We start from the raw sequence: 17,085 nt of genomic DNA on the forward strand, positions 1-17,085 counted from the left end.
ATAATAATTATGTAATAATAGTATCGAAAGCATAGAAAAACATTAAGTGTATCAACTGTGCATAATCTATTAGTTAATGATAATGAAGGAAAAGTGAATATACTCTGAACAACCAAAATGTGAAAACAACATTCACAGCAGAAATAGTAACAAAGGTGTGGAAGCAATGTAATAATAATAATGGAACAATAGTATGTACATATAATAAAACCGTATTATTATTGAAAAGAAAATTCATTAGATAAAATTTTAAAACAGCCATTCCTCGCTAGCTCAAACTTCAATAACTCAAGATCTTTGATCTCTCTGATTATTCTCAATTCTCTAGGAGGGAAATCGAAGAATTAAAAATTATCTGATGAATTTATCTTAATTTTTGACCTAGGTCAAAAAAACATTGTTAAAAATTTAGTTTAGTAGTGGTTGTAAGGAATAAAGAATACCATTCTTTATCTCTGTGATTAATATTTTAATTTTATTTACTCCTACATACTTCTGTGAAGCAAATTTTATCAAGTAGGCCTAGGTCTCTTTAGCTCAAACTAAGCGTAGATCGAAGTACAAGTAATTCTAAGAGACAGTTACATATTTCAAGTTAGCAAGAGATGACTGTGTTAACATTTTATCCTAAGACTTAACAAATCAATGACACATTTATATATTATAAATAAAAGAAACTAATATAAAATAAAACACTATTATGACACAATATTTCACTGTATAAGCGAAGGAAATAGTTTCTCCTTGTAAGCCAAGTAAGGAATATTTCCTGTATGTAGCTAAAATTTAAACCCATGAGTTTGCTTTCAATGAGTATAAGACCTTGTATCTTCAAAATGCAATGACTAATATAGTATATTTCATCACTAGGGCGAAAAGTGACTCTTTTCGACCTGAGCTTAAGTTTTACGATCGAGGCGAAACCGAGGTCGGAAAATGAGCAAGGGCTGAAAAGACACTTTTTGCCCATGTGATGAACTAAATTTTTCATCTTAATGCAACATTAATCAAACTAAGTTTAAAAACGAAAATACTATTCATGTAAAGATAACCTCTCAAAACAACTCCCAACTTGTTTTCAGTTTTGCTATTGCAAACAAGCAGCTGTTTGGTAAGTGATTCGATCATTGTGTTCTATTGTGTTCCTGCACATTATACCATCAATATGTTGAACCATTGACAAGAATACAACCATAAGCTACAACCGATTAAATTAGACTCTAATGGATAAATAATTTTGATACATGCGGTTGTTTACTACAATCAAAGTTTACAGCAGCTGACTTTTACTCCCTAGGGACTAAAAAGGCTTTTTACTCTTTGGGGAGTAAAAGAGCTACGGCTGTTTTTGCTGCTGTACACAGTAAAGTGTTTGTCCAAATTTTGTGTTTTAGCATGTAAAGAATTAAAAAAATGGTAACACCTCAACATTTCCAATCAATTGAACCTATAAGTTTTCAGTTGACATGCTGTTCCAAAGGCCTACACTTGATTTTTCACACAAGTTATTATATATATATATATATATATATATATATATATAATATATCAGTAATCATACAATGACAGCATGATTCAGTGGTTCCCAACTCACTGAGGTCGACAGACCACTTAATATGACAGTAGCAGTACCAGTATCATGGACCACCATTATCTAGATCCCATCACAATTTGTTAGGGTATTAACAGGTAATAAATAGAATACATTAATACAAACATAATGTTAATTTTTACAACATTTGATCAACATTATTTTATAATTAAATTCAAATTTAAAATATAGGTCTAACACTAAAAATTTCTCACACACTTTTTAAAAAGTTTCAATATAAATCAAGATTATATTTTTTGTTTTGTAACAATGATTTCAATGTGACTTAGAATTCAAAAAAATGTAATTGAACTAATCAATATGTTTATTGTGTTTTATTTGTGATATAAACTTATTTTTCTTTATTTTCAATTTAATTCCATTCAATAATTAATTAACTATCACTTATTTGTCACATCCAAGTCTCGTGCCGACCACCTGTTGGGAACCACTGGCCTAATTGCTGATATTTAGTTCAACCAGTTGCAGCTCTATTTAGAGGTTGTTGAAATGATTTAAACACGTTCTGTAAAATATTCTTCTTATTATTGCAAGTTTTATTAAACATTTTTAAATGTCTGGGTGTTGATTTTTTTCTATCAACTCAAAGCTGATGTGATATAATAATAGGTACATATAATATTATTTAAGTAAGATGCCTGTCTTGAAGACAATTAACTTGTATTTTTAATGTTGTTTCCCAACAAAACTTTATAGACCATTCCGTAGCATGGAAGCCTCACTTTATAAATTTTAAATTTTACATGATACCTTTCTTTAGATTGTTCAGATTGTTTACATATTCTAACAACAGATTAGGTATCTAAAGTTTAATGTACAACAAATTTAAATTACAATAATAAATGTTGTTTATCACAGAAGATCAAAAATTACTAGGCGTTGAGTAAAAGGCTAATTTAAAGGAAAGTTATAGTGTCTTTAATAAAAGAACTTTTGAAATTTTTCCAGAAGTTGAAACCTTAATAGTAGGTATTATGAAAATGTGAAAGAAAACAACAACCGACTTAATGTGTTCTACTGGGTGTTATGTTAGTGAGGATTTCCTATGCTGTATTATGTTTTTGTTTACAGCTAAGTGCTTCCTCTTGGCCTTCCTTGTGATTAAAGCTAGTTTATCTAAGTAATAGAAAATCTAAAAGTAGTGAAACTGTAACAAATACTTCCAGCTGTTTTAGGCTAAGGACAGTGTATAAAAATGGAAACAGTTTGGGTAGGAATCAGCCGCTGGTTACTCACACATCTGCAGTAGTGAGTTGACTGTTGCGTCTTTGTTGCCTCCATTGGCCTCAAATACAGACTTTACAACCTCTTTGTCCATGTTGGGGAACATTTCTTCCACCTACAAAATGTTACCATTATGTTACATAGATAAGTTGTGATCCCAACTCTTTGATATGTTTAATATACAGGGTGAGTTTTAAATGAGTTCCCCCCCTACTTTTTTCTACATTTCTTAAGATATCAACTCCGGACCACGTCAGATCATTGTAGAGTAGTAAGTACTTCATTTTGACTAGGTATAAATTTTTGGCCGCCATCTTGGATCCGCCATATTGGATACAAAGTTTTTTTTTCAAATGTAAAGGTAGGGTTGTGACCCATCTTTTTAAACTACTTTTTTATGCTGAATACGATGCTGCAATTCGTTTTTAAAAATCTTGATCCATTCTAAAGTTATGAGAACTTTTTATAACATTATTTTTAGCCCTATTTTAACATTGTGCATTTAGAAACTAAGAACATAATCGCAAAATAGTGCTAGATAAAGATAAGTATTCACCACATAATATACATAAATCTTTATCTAGCACTATTTTGCGATTATGTTCTTAGTTTCTAAATGCACAATGTTAAAATGGGCTAAAAATAATGTTATAAAAAGTTCTCATAACTTTAGAATGGATCAAGATTTTTAAAAACGAATTGCAGCATCGTATTCAGCATAAAAAAGTAGTTTAAAAAGATGGGTCACAACCCTACCTTTACATTTGAAAAAAAAACTTTGTATCCAATATGGCGGATCCAAGATGGCGGCCAAAAATTTATACGCAGTCAAGATGAAGTACTTACTACTCTACAATGATCTGACGTGGTCCGGAGTTGATATCTTAAGAAATGTAGAAAAAAGTAGGGGGGGAACTCATTTAAAACTCACCCTGTATGTGATAATGAATTTATAATGGAAGCAAAAAATCTAACTGCTTATCAAATAAGCTTTTGATTGACAAACACACTATAAGGATACACAAAAGTAACAAAATTACAGATTCCAAATGAAACTCTCTCAGTATTCACCCATGGGACACCTGACACCAAGCTCTGTCACAGTCAGACCAACTCCCCATACCTTGCAAATTCACAGTGTTCACTCCCGGCCGGACTGTCTACCACACTAAGGCACTGGTCCAAGTGTAGTACAGTAGCTTCAGGACATGTCAGTTACAGATTTATGTCAGTTTTAGCAAATTTCCTATCTAAGAAAGCTATTATTGTAGTCGTCAAAGAAAGACCTAGGTGGGAGACTACTTTAACCACTCTTTGATGTTCTTAGAAGCCAAAAACACTATCTGATGGAATTCACAAGGTTCATTTGAATCGCCTATAACAAATAGTAATTTTAGCTTCTAAAGACCTAAAAAAAAATCATTTAAGTCGTCTCACCCTCAGGTTTTACCATGACAACCAAGGTAATGGCTTCCTATAGCGTAGTTCGCTAAAGGGACTAAACATTATGAAGACGTTGATGAGAACATAGACATTACAAATTAGTTGTGAGAGGGGAAAAACAAAATGTACTAAATCTAAAAAAAAAATACAGTACTACTACATTACAATAATTTAAACTTACTGCAGTTCTAGCATCTAACTTTTAAACATTGTTGTAGTGTCTCACCTGTTTTAAGTCTGCCTCTTTCAACTCGACAGGAGGGGCGACTGGAGGAGGGTGCTGGGTGTACACTGGTACAGGAGCGTACGGCCTCAGTCCATAGACTGGGGAGGCCGTCGACGGCACCATCATGATAGGAGCTACACCTCCAGCAGTGTACATGCCGTAAGGGTTCATCGGCACTTTCTATAACAAAATCACCTTACAGCACTGAAGATTTATTATCTACAAAATATATCCCTGCTTATAAATTGAATTATATCTAGAAGCTGGTTGTACTTAAATAAGTTATATTCTATCAAACAAACAGTATAAAAGTAATTAATTAAGTAGCATTTCACACACAAAAGTTCCACAATTAATATTTCATACCGTATTTTAAATACAACAAGAGTGAATATGTAGTGTAATACATTACTTTTCAAGCCAATGTGTTGTTGTTATTTAAAAGTATATGTGACATGTTCCATCACGGTTAGTAAAAAAAGAAGTTTTTACAGCGATTCAGGATTGAAAATCTCATCCCATCCATACTAAGACATAACAAGATAAGTACACAAACTCAGCCAAAGTTGGCTTGAGCTACCATCTTGCGCAGACTGCAGAAGAGTTCATTCTGTTCTCTAATTTAGATTGTCATTACTGTACTGATTTTCCTAGAAGACTAGTTTTGAATCAAATCACCAGTCACTTGTCTTTATGTGTTGATGCCATGAATCTGTACTTTAGAGTCAAATTTACTTATTTGTAATGCAAAATCATCCCTAAAATAAACATATTAATTATGTAATAAAACTTATAATTACAAGCTAGCACAAGCACAGTATATTTCATCTATATGAAACTAATCAACCTTGTATATAAAGTGTGTGATGAGAGAGAAAATGATTTCTTATATAATCTAAAAAATGTCCTTTTTTAAATTACTGTAACTGACCTTAAAAATAGTAGGCCTTTCAAAACCCAACATCAATTTACCTTCACTTTACCTTGGCCTTTCAATTTATTTACTGAACATCATAGAGAAAAATTAAAATACCCTTCACTACTATTCACAACTTCCACTGTAAATTAACAAACACCAGTTTCCGTGAGAAATTTTTATAAATTTTGTAACAATGGAAGATTTGATTTGACTGGTTGTACTCACAGCATAGCTGAGTACTAGGTTGATCATCCCCTCTTGGCCGTCTCCTTGCTTGCCGTTGAGTGGATACCATTCCTCGTGAGTCTCCCCGGAAAACACCACCTTTGGAATAGGGATCTGCGCCCATGCGATAAGCTCATCCATTGTGAACGAACACTCATCGTAAATCTCCAAGTAAAGACTGTTCACACCCTGCGGCAACAGACTGAAATGGGAAGGTTGATGTTCAACACTCAAAATCATTAAGTCTTAAAGTAATCATTTATTGTAAACCCCCTCACAGATATATAGAAACCCCACATTTATGTTATGTCGTGTTAACTACTTAAAATGTTATAGATACTTAAGAAATGCTAAAAGTGCTATCTAGACCACTTCTAGATGTGCTACGGACTTGAAATTTGCCACGTTTCTTGGTCTTGGGCCAAAACCCTCGGGAAAATTCCTAAAGTAGCATTTTAAAATTTTCACCCACACCCATAACTTCAAATTAAAATATATTTATGGAAATTACAACAGCTAGGCCTCACCAAGTTTAAAAAACTTGTCCGTGAGGTCCAATTGATGCATAAGGCTAACAAACAAATAGTTAATAGTTTTCATTTTTTCTTTCTTTTTTTTTAGAACAAAGTTTTCTTAATATACTATATTTCTACGGCGGTTTGTGGCAGGCACTTTAACTTAAAACAAAGTAGTTGGCAGCACACTAAAAAATCCAAAATGTAATGACATCTAACCGATGTTATTCTAACAGGGAATGAACTTGAAAGTTAGCTTACTTTGGTATGCTGATCTGAACATTTTAGAAACGTGCTAGACCTGAAATTTGCCAAGGTTGTAGTGAATAATCTAATAAGGCACCGCCACCCCAAGGAGTCTCCAACGAGCCGAAGGCGATGTGTTACAACGATTTTATGTTATACAATTTAAGTTAAATTTTATATCTACCATCTTCTTTTGTTCTTTTGTTGTTGACTTATCATATTGTACCAAATGGAAACAAATATATTTGATTGTATTAAAAACCCTTCATCACATTTTCTCATAATTGCAGCCACGATGAAGATTATATCTTTCGATTGCAGTAAGATTTTTAAATCTCATTATCGAGGCAACAACTGTGATAATTTCCTGCAGCTGAGGTAACATCCGTGATGATTTATTCCGATGTCGGACATCCATGATCATATCTTTAAATCGCCACAAAACTTGGGATGATTTTCCGTGCATACTTTAATACTTTTTCTTTTAAATGGCAACCATAACAAGTCATCATTACAACCACCCAGTTTTGTGTTAGTGGATCATTACTTGCCATCACAAAAAAATCATCAGTAATTTCTCGCGATCACAGCAAAACACGTGATAATGTCTTTCGATTGTTTATAGGCGATGACATTAACTCTATCAACACTAGCTGCAAAAATCGAGCTATTTTTTGTGATCGCACCAATGCCTGGATATCATTACTTTAATACTTTTTAATGAAATGGCGACCATACAAAGTAGGTATTTTAAGCCAAGTATGAATGGAGATGAGTGTAGGATGAGTGGCGCGATCTTGTAGTCTTGTTAGTGACTAAGGCCGACATATTCCTTAGACACAGCTGTTAATTAATAGCCCATACAGCTAATGGCAACTAAAGGACCAACAGTTTATAGTGGAATCCGAACCACAATTTTTCCTTGGTATATACGAATTGGTCTAATTATCAAGATAGCACTGCGGATAGTTGTAGTACTCACTAGTGCAGACGTTAATTCACACCAGGGAGTATCGCATCCACAGTGCATGCCTATAAATATCCACAATTCGTGACCTCCTAGTAGCTGGATTACAGGACGACGCCACCCGTCCCAGTCATATTCATATTACTTCGGATCATCATTTTGAGATAGGGACACCACCTACGCACGTATTTTAACCCAAATATGAATAAAGGATGAGTGTATAGAATTAGAATAGAGTGTGATGCCTTGTGTGGCTTTGTTGATTGTAACTGACTAAGACCAGCTGTTTCATTAGTCAGGACCATTTAATGAAAACCCAAGGACAGCTGGGTTCAATTTTGAACCATCAAAAAGCTACACACTTTTTTAAGATCAAACCAGGGACCTTTTGATTCCAAGGCAAACTCTATAACCACTGAGCTACCCAGCTATCTCGAGGAATGCCAGAATTGCATTACGACTGTCATTTGTGATATAAGTTTCTAATATCACAATTTTCAATTTGGCAAAACAAGAAACATGATTTTGGGCGGATTTTAAAGCTATTATTCAAATAACTTATCCCTGTTCTTTACAAAATTCAAATACAATTCCCAGTTTCCAGGTTGGCTGGAAACCCTCCTGTTTCATTATCAACTAATAACATTCTTTTAATTCTAATTAATTAGTTCTTCAGATGATTTTTTTTTATCTATTAAGATAAAAATCAAATTAAGCAAAAATAGGCTTACTAGGCATGTTGTATCGACACCATTCTGTTCCATGTTATGTACGATAAAGAATTGTTGACTATAGATAGATTATTCTGACCACTAAAATATTCAATACTAGGCTATAGTTTTACAATTGATGATTTATTTACATTTAAAGGATCCAAAACAAAAGCAAAATTTATCAACAATAAATCAACAGTTTTCATAACACCATTAAATTTGAAATGGAAATTGAAACTCAGTGCAAACTCAGTGAAATTGCAGTGTTTTTAAATGGTTAATATTTTGATAATTGTATCTTTTTACGGCTAAACAAAAAGCTTATTATTGTTTAGCCACCACTCACCCCCAATTAAGTTGCTTTACTCTTTTAGGATTTTTAACTTTTTCTGTCCTACACAAACATTTCTTTTTAATATCAGTTAACAACTGTGATTGTGTATTTAGTCATTGTAACATATTTTATTACTGTAGGGCCTACCTACTTAAAAAGAAACAAAACGCATGATCTTTTAGGATTCCCTTAACTTATATTTATGCTGATGCAAAATTCCTGAACGATTCATTCAATTTACTCAACTATTGTGCATGGACGCCTTGAATATGATAATGAATAAGATTTGGTGAGCTAACCATTGTACAACTTTGTTCCAGGAAGGATTCTTTCCACCGTTGGGATCAGTATGAGTTTCGTAGACGCAATGACCCACTCGCAACCTCACATAAGGGTCCATGCGAGTCATACCATAGTTCTTCACCAGCTTTGCCTATGACAAAACAAACACATTTCTCAAAACCTAAATTAGTAGACAGATGTTCAAGAAGATTTTATCACATTAACTGCTTGGAACAAAACCACAAATAGCTTAACCAATCACATATATTAGATAGTCTATAGTTTGTGCAGTTATAGCCTACAAATTAACGCACGATAAGAAACTATTTATTTTCATCAATTTTACAGTATGGAATAGAGCTTTGGGGCGTCACCTCTGATTCGTATCAACTTTTTAAACTTCAAAAAAGAATACTTAGAATTATGACTTTTAAACCCGTAAAACATTCTTGCAAACAACTTCTTAAAGAACTAAAGATTCTAACCGTCCGTAATTTGTATATTCTCTTAAATGTTTATTGTATGTGAAATCAAATTTTGAAAAACTCCACAGTGAAAATAATCGGCACAATTATAACACTAGATTTCATACAGATTTTCAATATCCTATACACAGATTAAATCTTGTGGAAAGGACACCTTCCTATAGGGGTAAAATATTTTTTAACAATTTGCCTGGGTACTACAAATCAATAATAGGATTAGTATCTTTTAAAGAAAAAATTGTTGAATTTTTGTTGGAAAAGAATTAGTATAGATCAGTTTCTCGAAGACAAATCATTGTGAATTGTTTGTTTTGTTACTATGTATTTATTTTTACCAATAAGCTAGTTTATTTTAGTATAGTTTGACAATGTCACCTGTTTTGTCTGGCTGTGCCAGAGCATTTATGTGACAATAAAGATGACTTTGACTTTGAAAAAGATTTTACTAAATGAAATTTTACTTAACCTACCTAAATCCTGAAAATGAATGTAAAAAGCTGTGTAATACATCCTTGTGAGTAAGAATCTTTATCCAAGTTTTAATGGACTTGACTGGAAGTGAGAATGAGAATTGAGGTTATGGAATTAACAAAATCTTTTTATACTTTTAACTTAAATGGCGACCACTAAAGGTAGGTATTTTAAGCCAAGTATGAATGGTGATGAGTATAGGATGAGTGGCACGATCTTGTAGTCTTGTTACTGACTAAGGCTGACATGTTCCTTAGCCAGGACTATTATTTAGCCCATACAGCCAATAGCAAATAAGGGATCTAGGGATCTAGGTTGTAGTGGAAAACAAACCACATTTTTGCCTTGTAATTTACGAATTGGTCTAATTATCAGGATAATACTGCGGACGATAATAATACTCACTAGTGTAGACTTTAAATCCACACCATTGAGTATCGCATCCACAGATCATGCCCAAAAATATCCACAATTCGTGACCTCCAAGTAACAGGATTACAGGACAACGCCACAGTCCCAGTCGCCGTTAGTTATAAATACCCTTATAAGTTGAATGTTTTAATTTTAACCTTGATAAGTTGAATTTGACGATATCTGTAATACTTAACTTTTATTATTCAAGATTCAAGATTCAAGATTCAAATAGTCTTTATTCAATATATAACATATATGAAACATACATGTATCTGAATAGAGTCAAAATCTATATACAAATCATACACATTAAAACATAGATCTACGCAAATGTCCATTATGAAAAATAAATGGAAATTCAAATGAAATATTTTGTTTTATCTACAAATTCTTGTAATGAATAAAAAGGATTTTTTACTAAGAAATCTTTTAAAAGTTTTTTGAATTTTTTGAAATTTGTCTCCTGCCGGATGTTTATTGGTAAATATTGTAAAAATTTCAATCCTGCATAGGTGGTTTTCTTTGTATAATATTCTAATTTATGCTGAGGCAATCTAATTTTTAACCTAGTATTATAGTTATGCCCGGGATTGGAGGGTGTTGTTAGTTCCCTTTGTTTCAAAAAGATTATGGTTTCAAGAATATATAAATTATACACAGTTAAAATGTCCAATTTACAAAAAAGATTCTTCACTGAGATGGTTTTCCGTAATTTCATAATAGTGCGAATTGCTCTTTTTTGCTGTTTAAGTACTTTATCAAGATTTGATTTTGTTGTTCCACCATAGACTGTGATTCCGTATGAAATGTGGGATTGAACTAATGAATAATAAATAATTTTTAAAGTTTCCAAATCACAGACTCTGGACATCTGTCTCAGAGCATAGATACCAGAAGATAATTTGTTTACTAGGTGATTGATGTTATCATCCCATGAGAGATTTTCATCAATGATTAAACCAAGAAATTTAGTTAGGCCCACTTGATCTATTCTATCTGATTTTTACCATCATTTCAAAGCATCTCGTTCACAAGCCTCAATAGCTTGAACTGTACTGTACAGTACAGAACCAGCATCGGACTATGGAAACGGTGGTAATGAGGGATTTTATGGGGTAAAATAGGGTTTACCAATTTATTACCCTGAAAACACAAAATTTCACAATTTCTAACAAAACATTTTGTAGAGCTTAAAAAAAACAAATAATTTAGTAGAATGAAGTGTTATTATGCGCCTAATGGTTATGGAGAAAATTCCAAAAAATTGTAAATTTAAAATTCCCATATTATTCTTATGGAGAATAAGTCAACTGTTTGCTTGCTTATGAACATATTTTGATCAAATTAGGAAAATACATTCATTTTTTACTAAACTACAGTATTAAGATTTTACAACAAAAAACATTTTTTACCCTTCCTGGTTGCAGCAAACCTAAGTACTCGTTAAACTAATTCTATTTAAATAGGGAATAAATGAGATATTTTAAAGGAGACATTTGAGTGTAAATCCAATCAGGCATATGGAAATTCGCTAAGTCTGCAGGTTCACTGCGGTGGGGGTATATATATATGTATATATGTATGTGTGTGTGTGTGCCCGTTAGCGTGATAACTCCAGCAAAATTTATCCGATTTTGATTAAATTTGGTACAAACGTATAAACCTACAATTATTCGCAAACCAGCATAATCTAACTATGGAAACGGGGGTTTATGGGGGGTTTTATGAGGTAAAAATAGATATTTCCCATTTTTGACCCTAAAACACAAAATTTTATAATTCCTCTTCAAACCATTTTGTAGAGCTTAAAAAAAGAAATAACTTTGAATGTTGAACGGTTGTTATATGCCCAACGGTTACAGAGATAGTTAATAAAATTGTAAAATGTATGGATGTATAGATGGATGTATGGATGTATAGATGGATGGATGGATGGATTGATGTTTGTGACAAGTAAACGCGAAAAATACTAAACCGACAAGATTGAAATTTGGTATGATGATAGCTGACATTCCAGATTAACATATAGGCATATTCTTACCTCAAAAATCCTTTCAGGCTCCGCCCCAGTGGCTCTTGCTCTGGAGTTTCTCATGTTAACCTTATGAGTATTCATATTTAAAGAAATTAAAGAATTTTGTCAGCCGTTTCAACTGCACAAGTTGGTTCTATGATATTACATAACATTAAAAAGTTATAAGGCTTACCAACAAGGTGCAGCACTAACATGTTTTTTGTATTTATGACCACAGCTAATTTGAACCAACTAGCAACAAAAAGTTGTGGTACACAATGAGAACTTAACTTTTCCCCATGGTTTAGGTGCAGTGGTAGAACATTAGGGCTATGGTAGATGAGTGCTACACTATAGGCTACCTTATAAATTGAAAGACAAAAATTTCTTAAACCGTGCCCTCTCCTATAACTTCAATAAGCAATTTATACTTATATGCCAACCCCGTACGAAGGACGGGTACTCTGCTAGTATGAAATAAATCTGAAAATTTTTTGGGAATATTTTAGTAGAAATCCAGCCGGGTACTGTAAAAGGAAATTCGCTTAGTCTGCAGGTTTGCTGCAACGGGGGTATTTTATGAGTTACGGAGTCTAATGTTTTATTGACATTATTCTGTCCTAAATAGATCACAGCAGTAGCCTATGACTAGCAGTATAGCTTACTAGACTTTCTATTGTTCTGTTCTTTACATGACTTGTTGCTATACAGCGTACATTGCTGTACAGTGTTTGTTTTTTTGTTTGAGTAAAAGTTTGAGTTAGCTATGATTTTAAACGCTACAGTTTTTATTGGTACTGAACCAAGGTTAATGACAACTTATCATGATTGCGCAATTACTACTGTAAGTTAATTGTATTTTGATTATGTGCAAAGCAAATTAATCACCACAATAATGTTAATTTATACAGTATTAGGAGTTTTTATGGATTTTTTTATGGGCAAAATCCTCAACATTTTTTACGCTCACGGTAAAATCCTTTTGTCAAGAGGGGGGGGGGGGGGGGGGGGGTTTAATCATCTTGCTCTACATGCATAGAAATGGTTTAAGCTCACTTAAAGGTATAGCTTGTAAATAATGAGTTAAGAAAATTAACGTGTAAATTATTTGATGAAATATCATTCACTATTTAGCACCTTAGCAGCCATCATGAATTTTCGGTATCACACATTGATTGAACTCGAACTTCACTTACATTACTAGAAAAACTAGAGAAATTAGCCTATTTAAAATTTTAACCCTTACCATTTTAATTTTGAGATATCGAGGTCTTGTCTTACTGTATCCTACTAGGCCTAAATGTACCAAATATAAGTTAGGCTTAAATCTCCAGATTCTTGTTTAAATGAAAATTTGCACATATTAATTTCTGCTACAAAAGTGTGCAGATAACTTAATGGCTTCCTACCTGAGCAACGGTGATGTTTAATCTGCCAGTCAGATTTTGCATAAGGGGCGCATCAGCAAATTGCTGCTGCAAGGCTAAAGCTGTCTGCTGGTCGGCGGCCTCTTGCTGCTGCTGAGACGTGGCGGAAATGCGAAGAAAATCAGGTGGTAGAGAACCCAAAAAAACCTGGGTTTGCACAACATTAAAATAGTTGTAAGAGGGTGTGATTTATCATATTACTTTAATCCTGAAATTTCTGCCAAATAAAAAAGTGATTTTAAAAGATTTAATTAGTTTAATTGAGGTATTTTACTGACTTTCATTTACTGGGAGAAGTTCATGAATTTTCCTTGATCACAAGCTATGGTACCTAAATGTCGTACATAGATACCAGTTGTAATTTTTCTTCAGTACTATAATTGGTACATTCCTTTTAAAGGGAACATTCATTATCATCGATGATTTTTTTCGATATGTTGTTAACTTAAGTAATTTTTTTTTATAATTTCAGCTGACAACGACGATAAATAAATATTGCTCAGTATCAACAAATGATTTAAAAAATATTATATTGAAATGAAACCATTCTAAACTAACCTAACGTAACTACTTAACCAAACTTGCTGTAGCTTAACATTTCAAAATTCAGTTTGATATTCCCCACATGCTTTTTCTGTTATTAAACAGAATTTTGATATGTTTAAAGTTTGGTTAGTTAGATAAGGTTTAGTATAGAACAGTTTCATTTCTTAACATGTTGACTGTGGCCTACCGTACTGCTATAGGAGTAGCGCGGCACTGGCACTGCTCGCGGCCTACTGCTATATCAATAGTGTGCTCGCCTGCCAAAAATTGTGTCTGTCTGAACCCAGCACTCGGCCGGCGACAATGTGATTGTTGCCAGGCTGTAACTTAGAATACAATCTTTATTTTGGTGTAGGTTGGTACTAAACATTCCCGTAAAATCCCGTCTGGCAATGCTTTAGTCCCGTTTTCGGGGATTTTCTCCATTCGAGCTAAGACTCTGGTTATTGATCCAGGCAGTGCTGCTACCTTTGGGTGTTTCAGTGAACTACATCCACTTTCAGGGTAACGCAGAACAATCACCAGTGCTCTTTTCTGATTAGTCTTACTGAGATATTTCAATGCCGATAGCGACCGCTGATTCAGTAGCGCGCCGGGGCGGAGTTTAGGAGCGCCTGTGTAAAGGTTTTAGCAGTCAACGTGTTAACCCACACGTATAATTTTTGCCTAAACAGGCATCAGTTGTCAATTTGTAATTTAAATGTGTTTGAAGATATTAAAACAGAAGTTCCCTTTAACAGGAAAGTAAGTTACCCTAAGTTATTTTTTGTTTTAAAATATCACAACTGATAGTAATTAACTTAGGCCTGAGTATAATTTTCAAGGTTTAAGTACCGGTACCTAGCCTAACCCCAGACAGCACACTTTCTCCCCAGGACATCCCACGGATATTGCAACAGGATAGCTTATGCAAGATATCCCATAGTAAGAGATATCCCATAGAACTTAGAACCCAAGATAGGCTATCCCATAGAAGCAATTGGATTCAAATGTTTACTTCTTTATAGAAAATTTGAAATGTGTGAACGGGGTTTTTCACAAACTTTAGGTTCCTCGGAGTGTTTACCTTATTACCCCCTTCTTCTTCTTATAGACTAAACTTACCCAACAATAGGGATAAATTGCGACAAAAGAAAAAATACAGGCCTAGTTTCTTAAGTTGACCTTTTATTTTGACTTAAAAAAACTTTGATTAGCTTCTAACCCTTGGGAATGCCAAATCCACTGAACAACACGAACATTATGTAACATAACATCACTAACTTACAGCAGGTATGAAGGACTTCAAAAAATATCCTACAGAAAACATGGTAAATTAATTATTGAGAGCCTAATACGTTACCCGTTTTCTTCTTTCAGCGTTAATTTTTTCGGGTGATGAAGCTGTTGCCATTCTCCCGATTTTGTTGTTTTAATGCACAAGCCTAAATATCGAAATGAAAATACCAACACTAACGTTTGCGATTGACAACTGTCAACTAGAAGAACTGACGTTTCTCTTTCTCTTCTCCGCTTAGTTTCGTTTCATAATCACATGGTGTTTTTTTTCTCTCTTCCGACAACCGTCTGCTCTTGGTATATTGTGATCCAGTGATTGTGTTAACAAATTTATTTTGTACTTTAAACTCAAAGGGCATCGAGCAAATATTAAAAAGGTACAATCCTTTTAAAAGGGTTTATTAAAGAAATTGTTGGCAGTTGGTTTTATTCGTTACTTTCTTGCATAAATAAATAGAATAAATATAGACTCAGATTAAAAAGGGAAGGTTCCACGATGTGCCGCAAGAGCGTGCTAACTGATCGTCAATTCGCTGACGTCCTCGAACACGGCCACCTTTAACTACAGGCCGTGGCCTGGTAGAATTGGCAACGTCGCAAGTGTAGTTGTTTAGTGACAGACGTCCTATAAGATAACATGGCAGACAGGTGACATCAGCTCAATAATTCGCACTTTATTGATTAAATTTAAAATTTATGAACATAAATTTATTATAATATTGAAAATAAAACATACAGAATTGAAAACGGAAACAAAATGAATTAAAAATCTCTATCTGTACATTTTAAAGCGGATTCAATATTGTCATGGTCCAGTAACCAATCTTTCGTAAATACACAAATACCATTAGCTGCTTCCAAACAAAACAGCTCTTACAACACCACTTGTGACGTTGCCACTTCGAAGGCCTCGGCCTGTAGTTAAAGGTGGCCGTGCCTCGACTCACCGTCTGCTAACACATTACTGACCACCCTTACAAACGAAATGCTACTACAAAAAATCAGACCCACTTTTCAATATATGGGTCAATTAAAAAATTCTGAAATCCTGTAATTTTAACGGAAAAGCCCACTTTTTCAAAAAACCCCCGAAATAAAAAAAATGCAGAAAAATAACGGAACAAACTTAACTTAACAAACTACTCCCCGGAATCCAGTGAATTCTCCAGAAGGCCTGTTAAGGTTGATAACCTTATTATGAACCTTAGCACTGTCAGTTGGGACTTGGTTTTGACCCTATTATCTGCTCAAGATAGTTTAAACCTGTTGTGGGACTGTTCTGACTCAAATCTTAATGTTTATGTTTTCCTTTGGTGGAGATGAAGATGTTTAAAAATAGAACTCGCAATTTGAAAAATAAGGTTAACTGGTACACCCCAGAGCTGGAAAAATTGAAAAAATAATGATGTTTTATCAAGAAGTGAATAAAATGTACGGTAATGAGGACATTCTGGTTGTATCCAAAAATCTAAAGGGCAAGTACCGTGCTATCCGAGATGCAAGGAAGAGAAAAAAACGAAGAACTCATCGGGAGGTCTACCAATAAGTGCAAGACTGCTTGGTCGGTAATAAACTCAGCAGCTGGGAAGACTACGCAGAAAAGTATGTCAACGCTATCCCCTGATGACTTGACTACAGCGCTACAGCTCCTTCTTCTCTACGGTGGTGGACGAAATCTGGGAGAAAGGGAATGTATGTGTCAAAAAGCAATGCCATAGATTAAACATACTCCTCAAGGAGTATG

At 33.8% G+C, this 17,085-nt stretch overlaps 1 protein-coding gene across 1 annotated transcript; it reads right to left on the minus strand.

The window, feature by feature from the left end:
• Positions 1-1,968: 1,968 nt before the first annotated feature.
• Positions 1,969-15,559, minus strand: LOC128986307 (toll-interacting protein B-like). The gene is made up of 6 exons (XM_054406603.1): positions 15,406-15,559; positions 13,500-13,664; positions 8,724-8,857; positions 5,650-5,851; positions 4,506-4,685; positions 1,969-2,951 (listed from the first exon to the last, which is right to left on the minus strand). Exons 1-6 carry the CDS (start codon positions 15,454-15,456, stop codon positions 2,841-2,843), a joined length of 843 nt encoding a protein of 280 aa, XP_054262578.1. The 5' UTR covers positions 15,457-15,559; the 3' UTR covers positions 1,969-2,840.
• Positions 15,560-17,085: the final 1,526 nt, after the last annotated feature.

This window comes from Macrosteles quadrilineatus, unplaced genomic scaffold, assembly GCF_028750875.1.
Source record: "Macrosteles quadrilineatus isolate MER2022 unplaced genomic scaffold, UCM_ALF_1.0 Scaffold_2__2_contigs__length_208266976, whole genome shotgun sequence".
NCBI lineage: Eukaryota > Metazoa > Arthropoda > Insecta > Hemiptera > Cicadellidae > Macrosteles > Macrosteles quadrilineatus.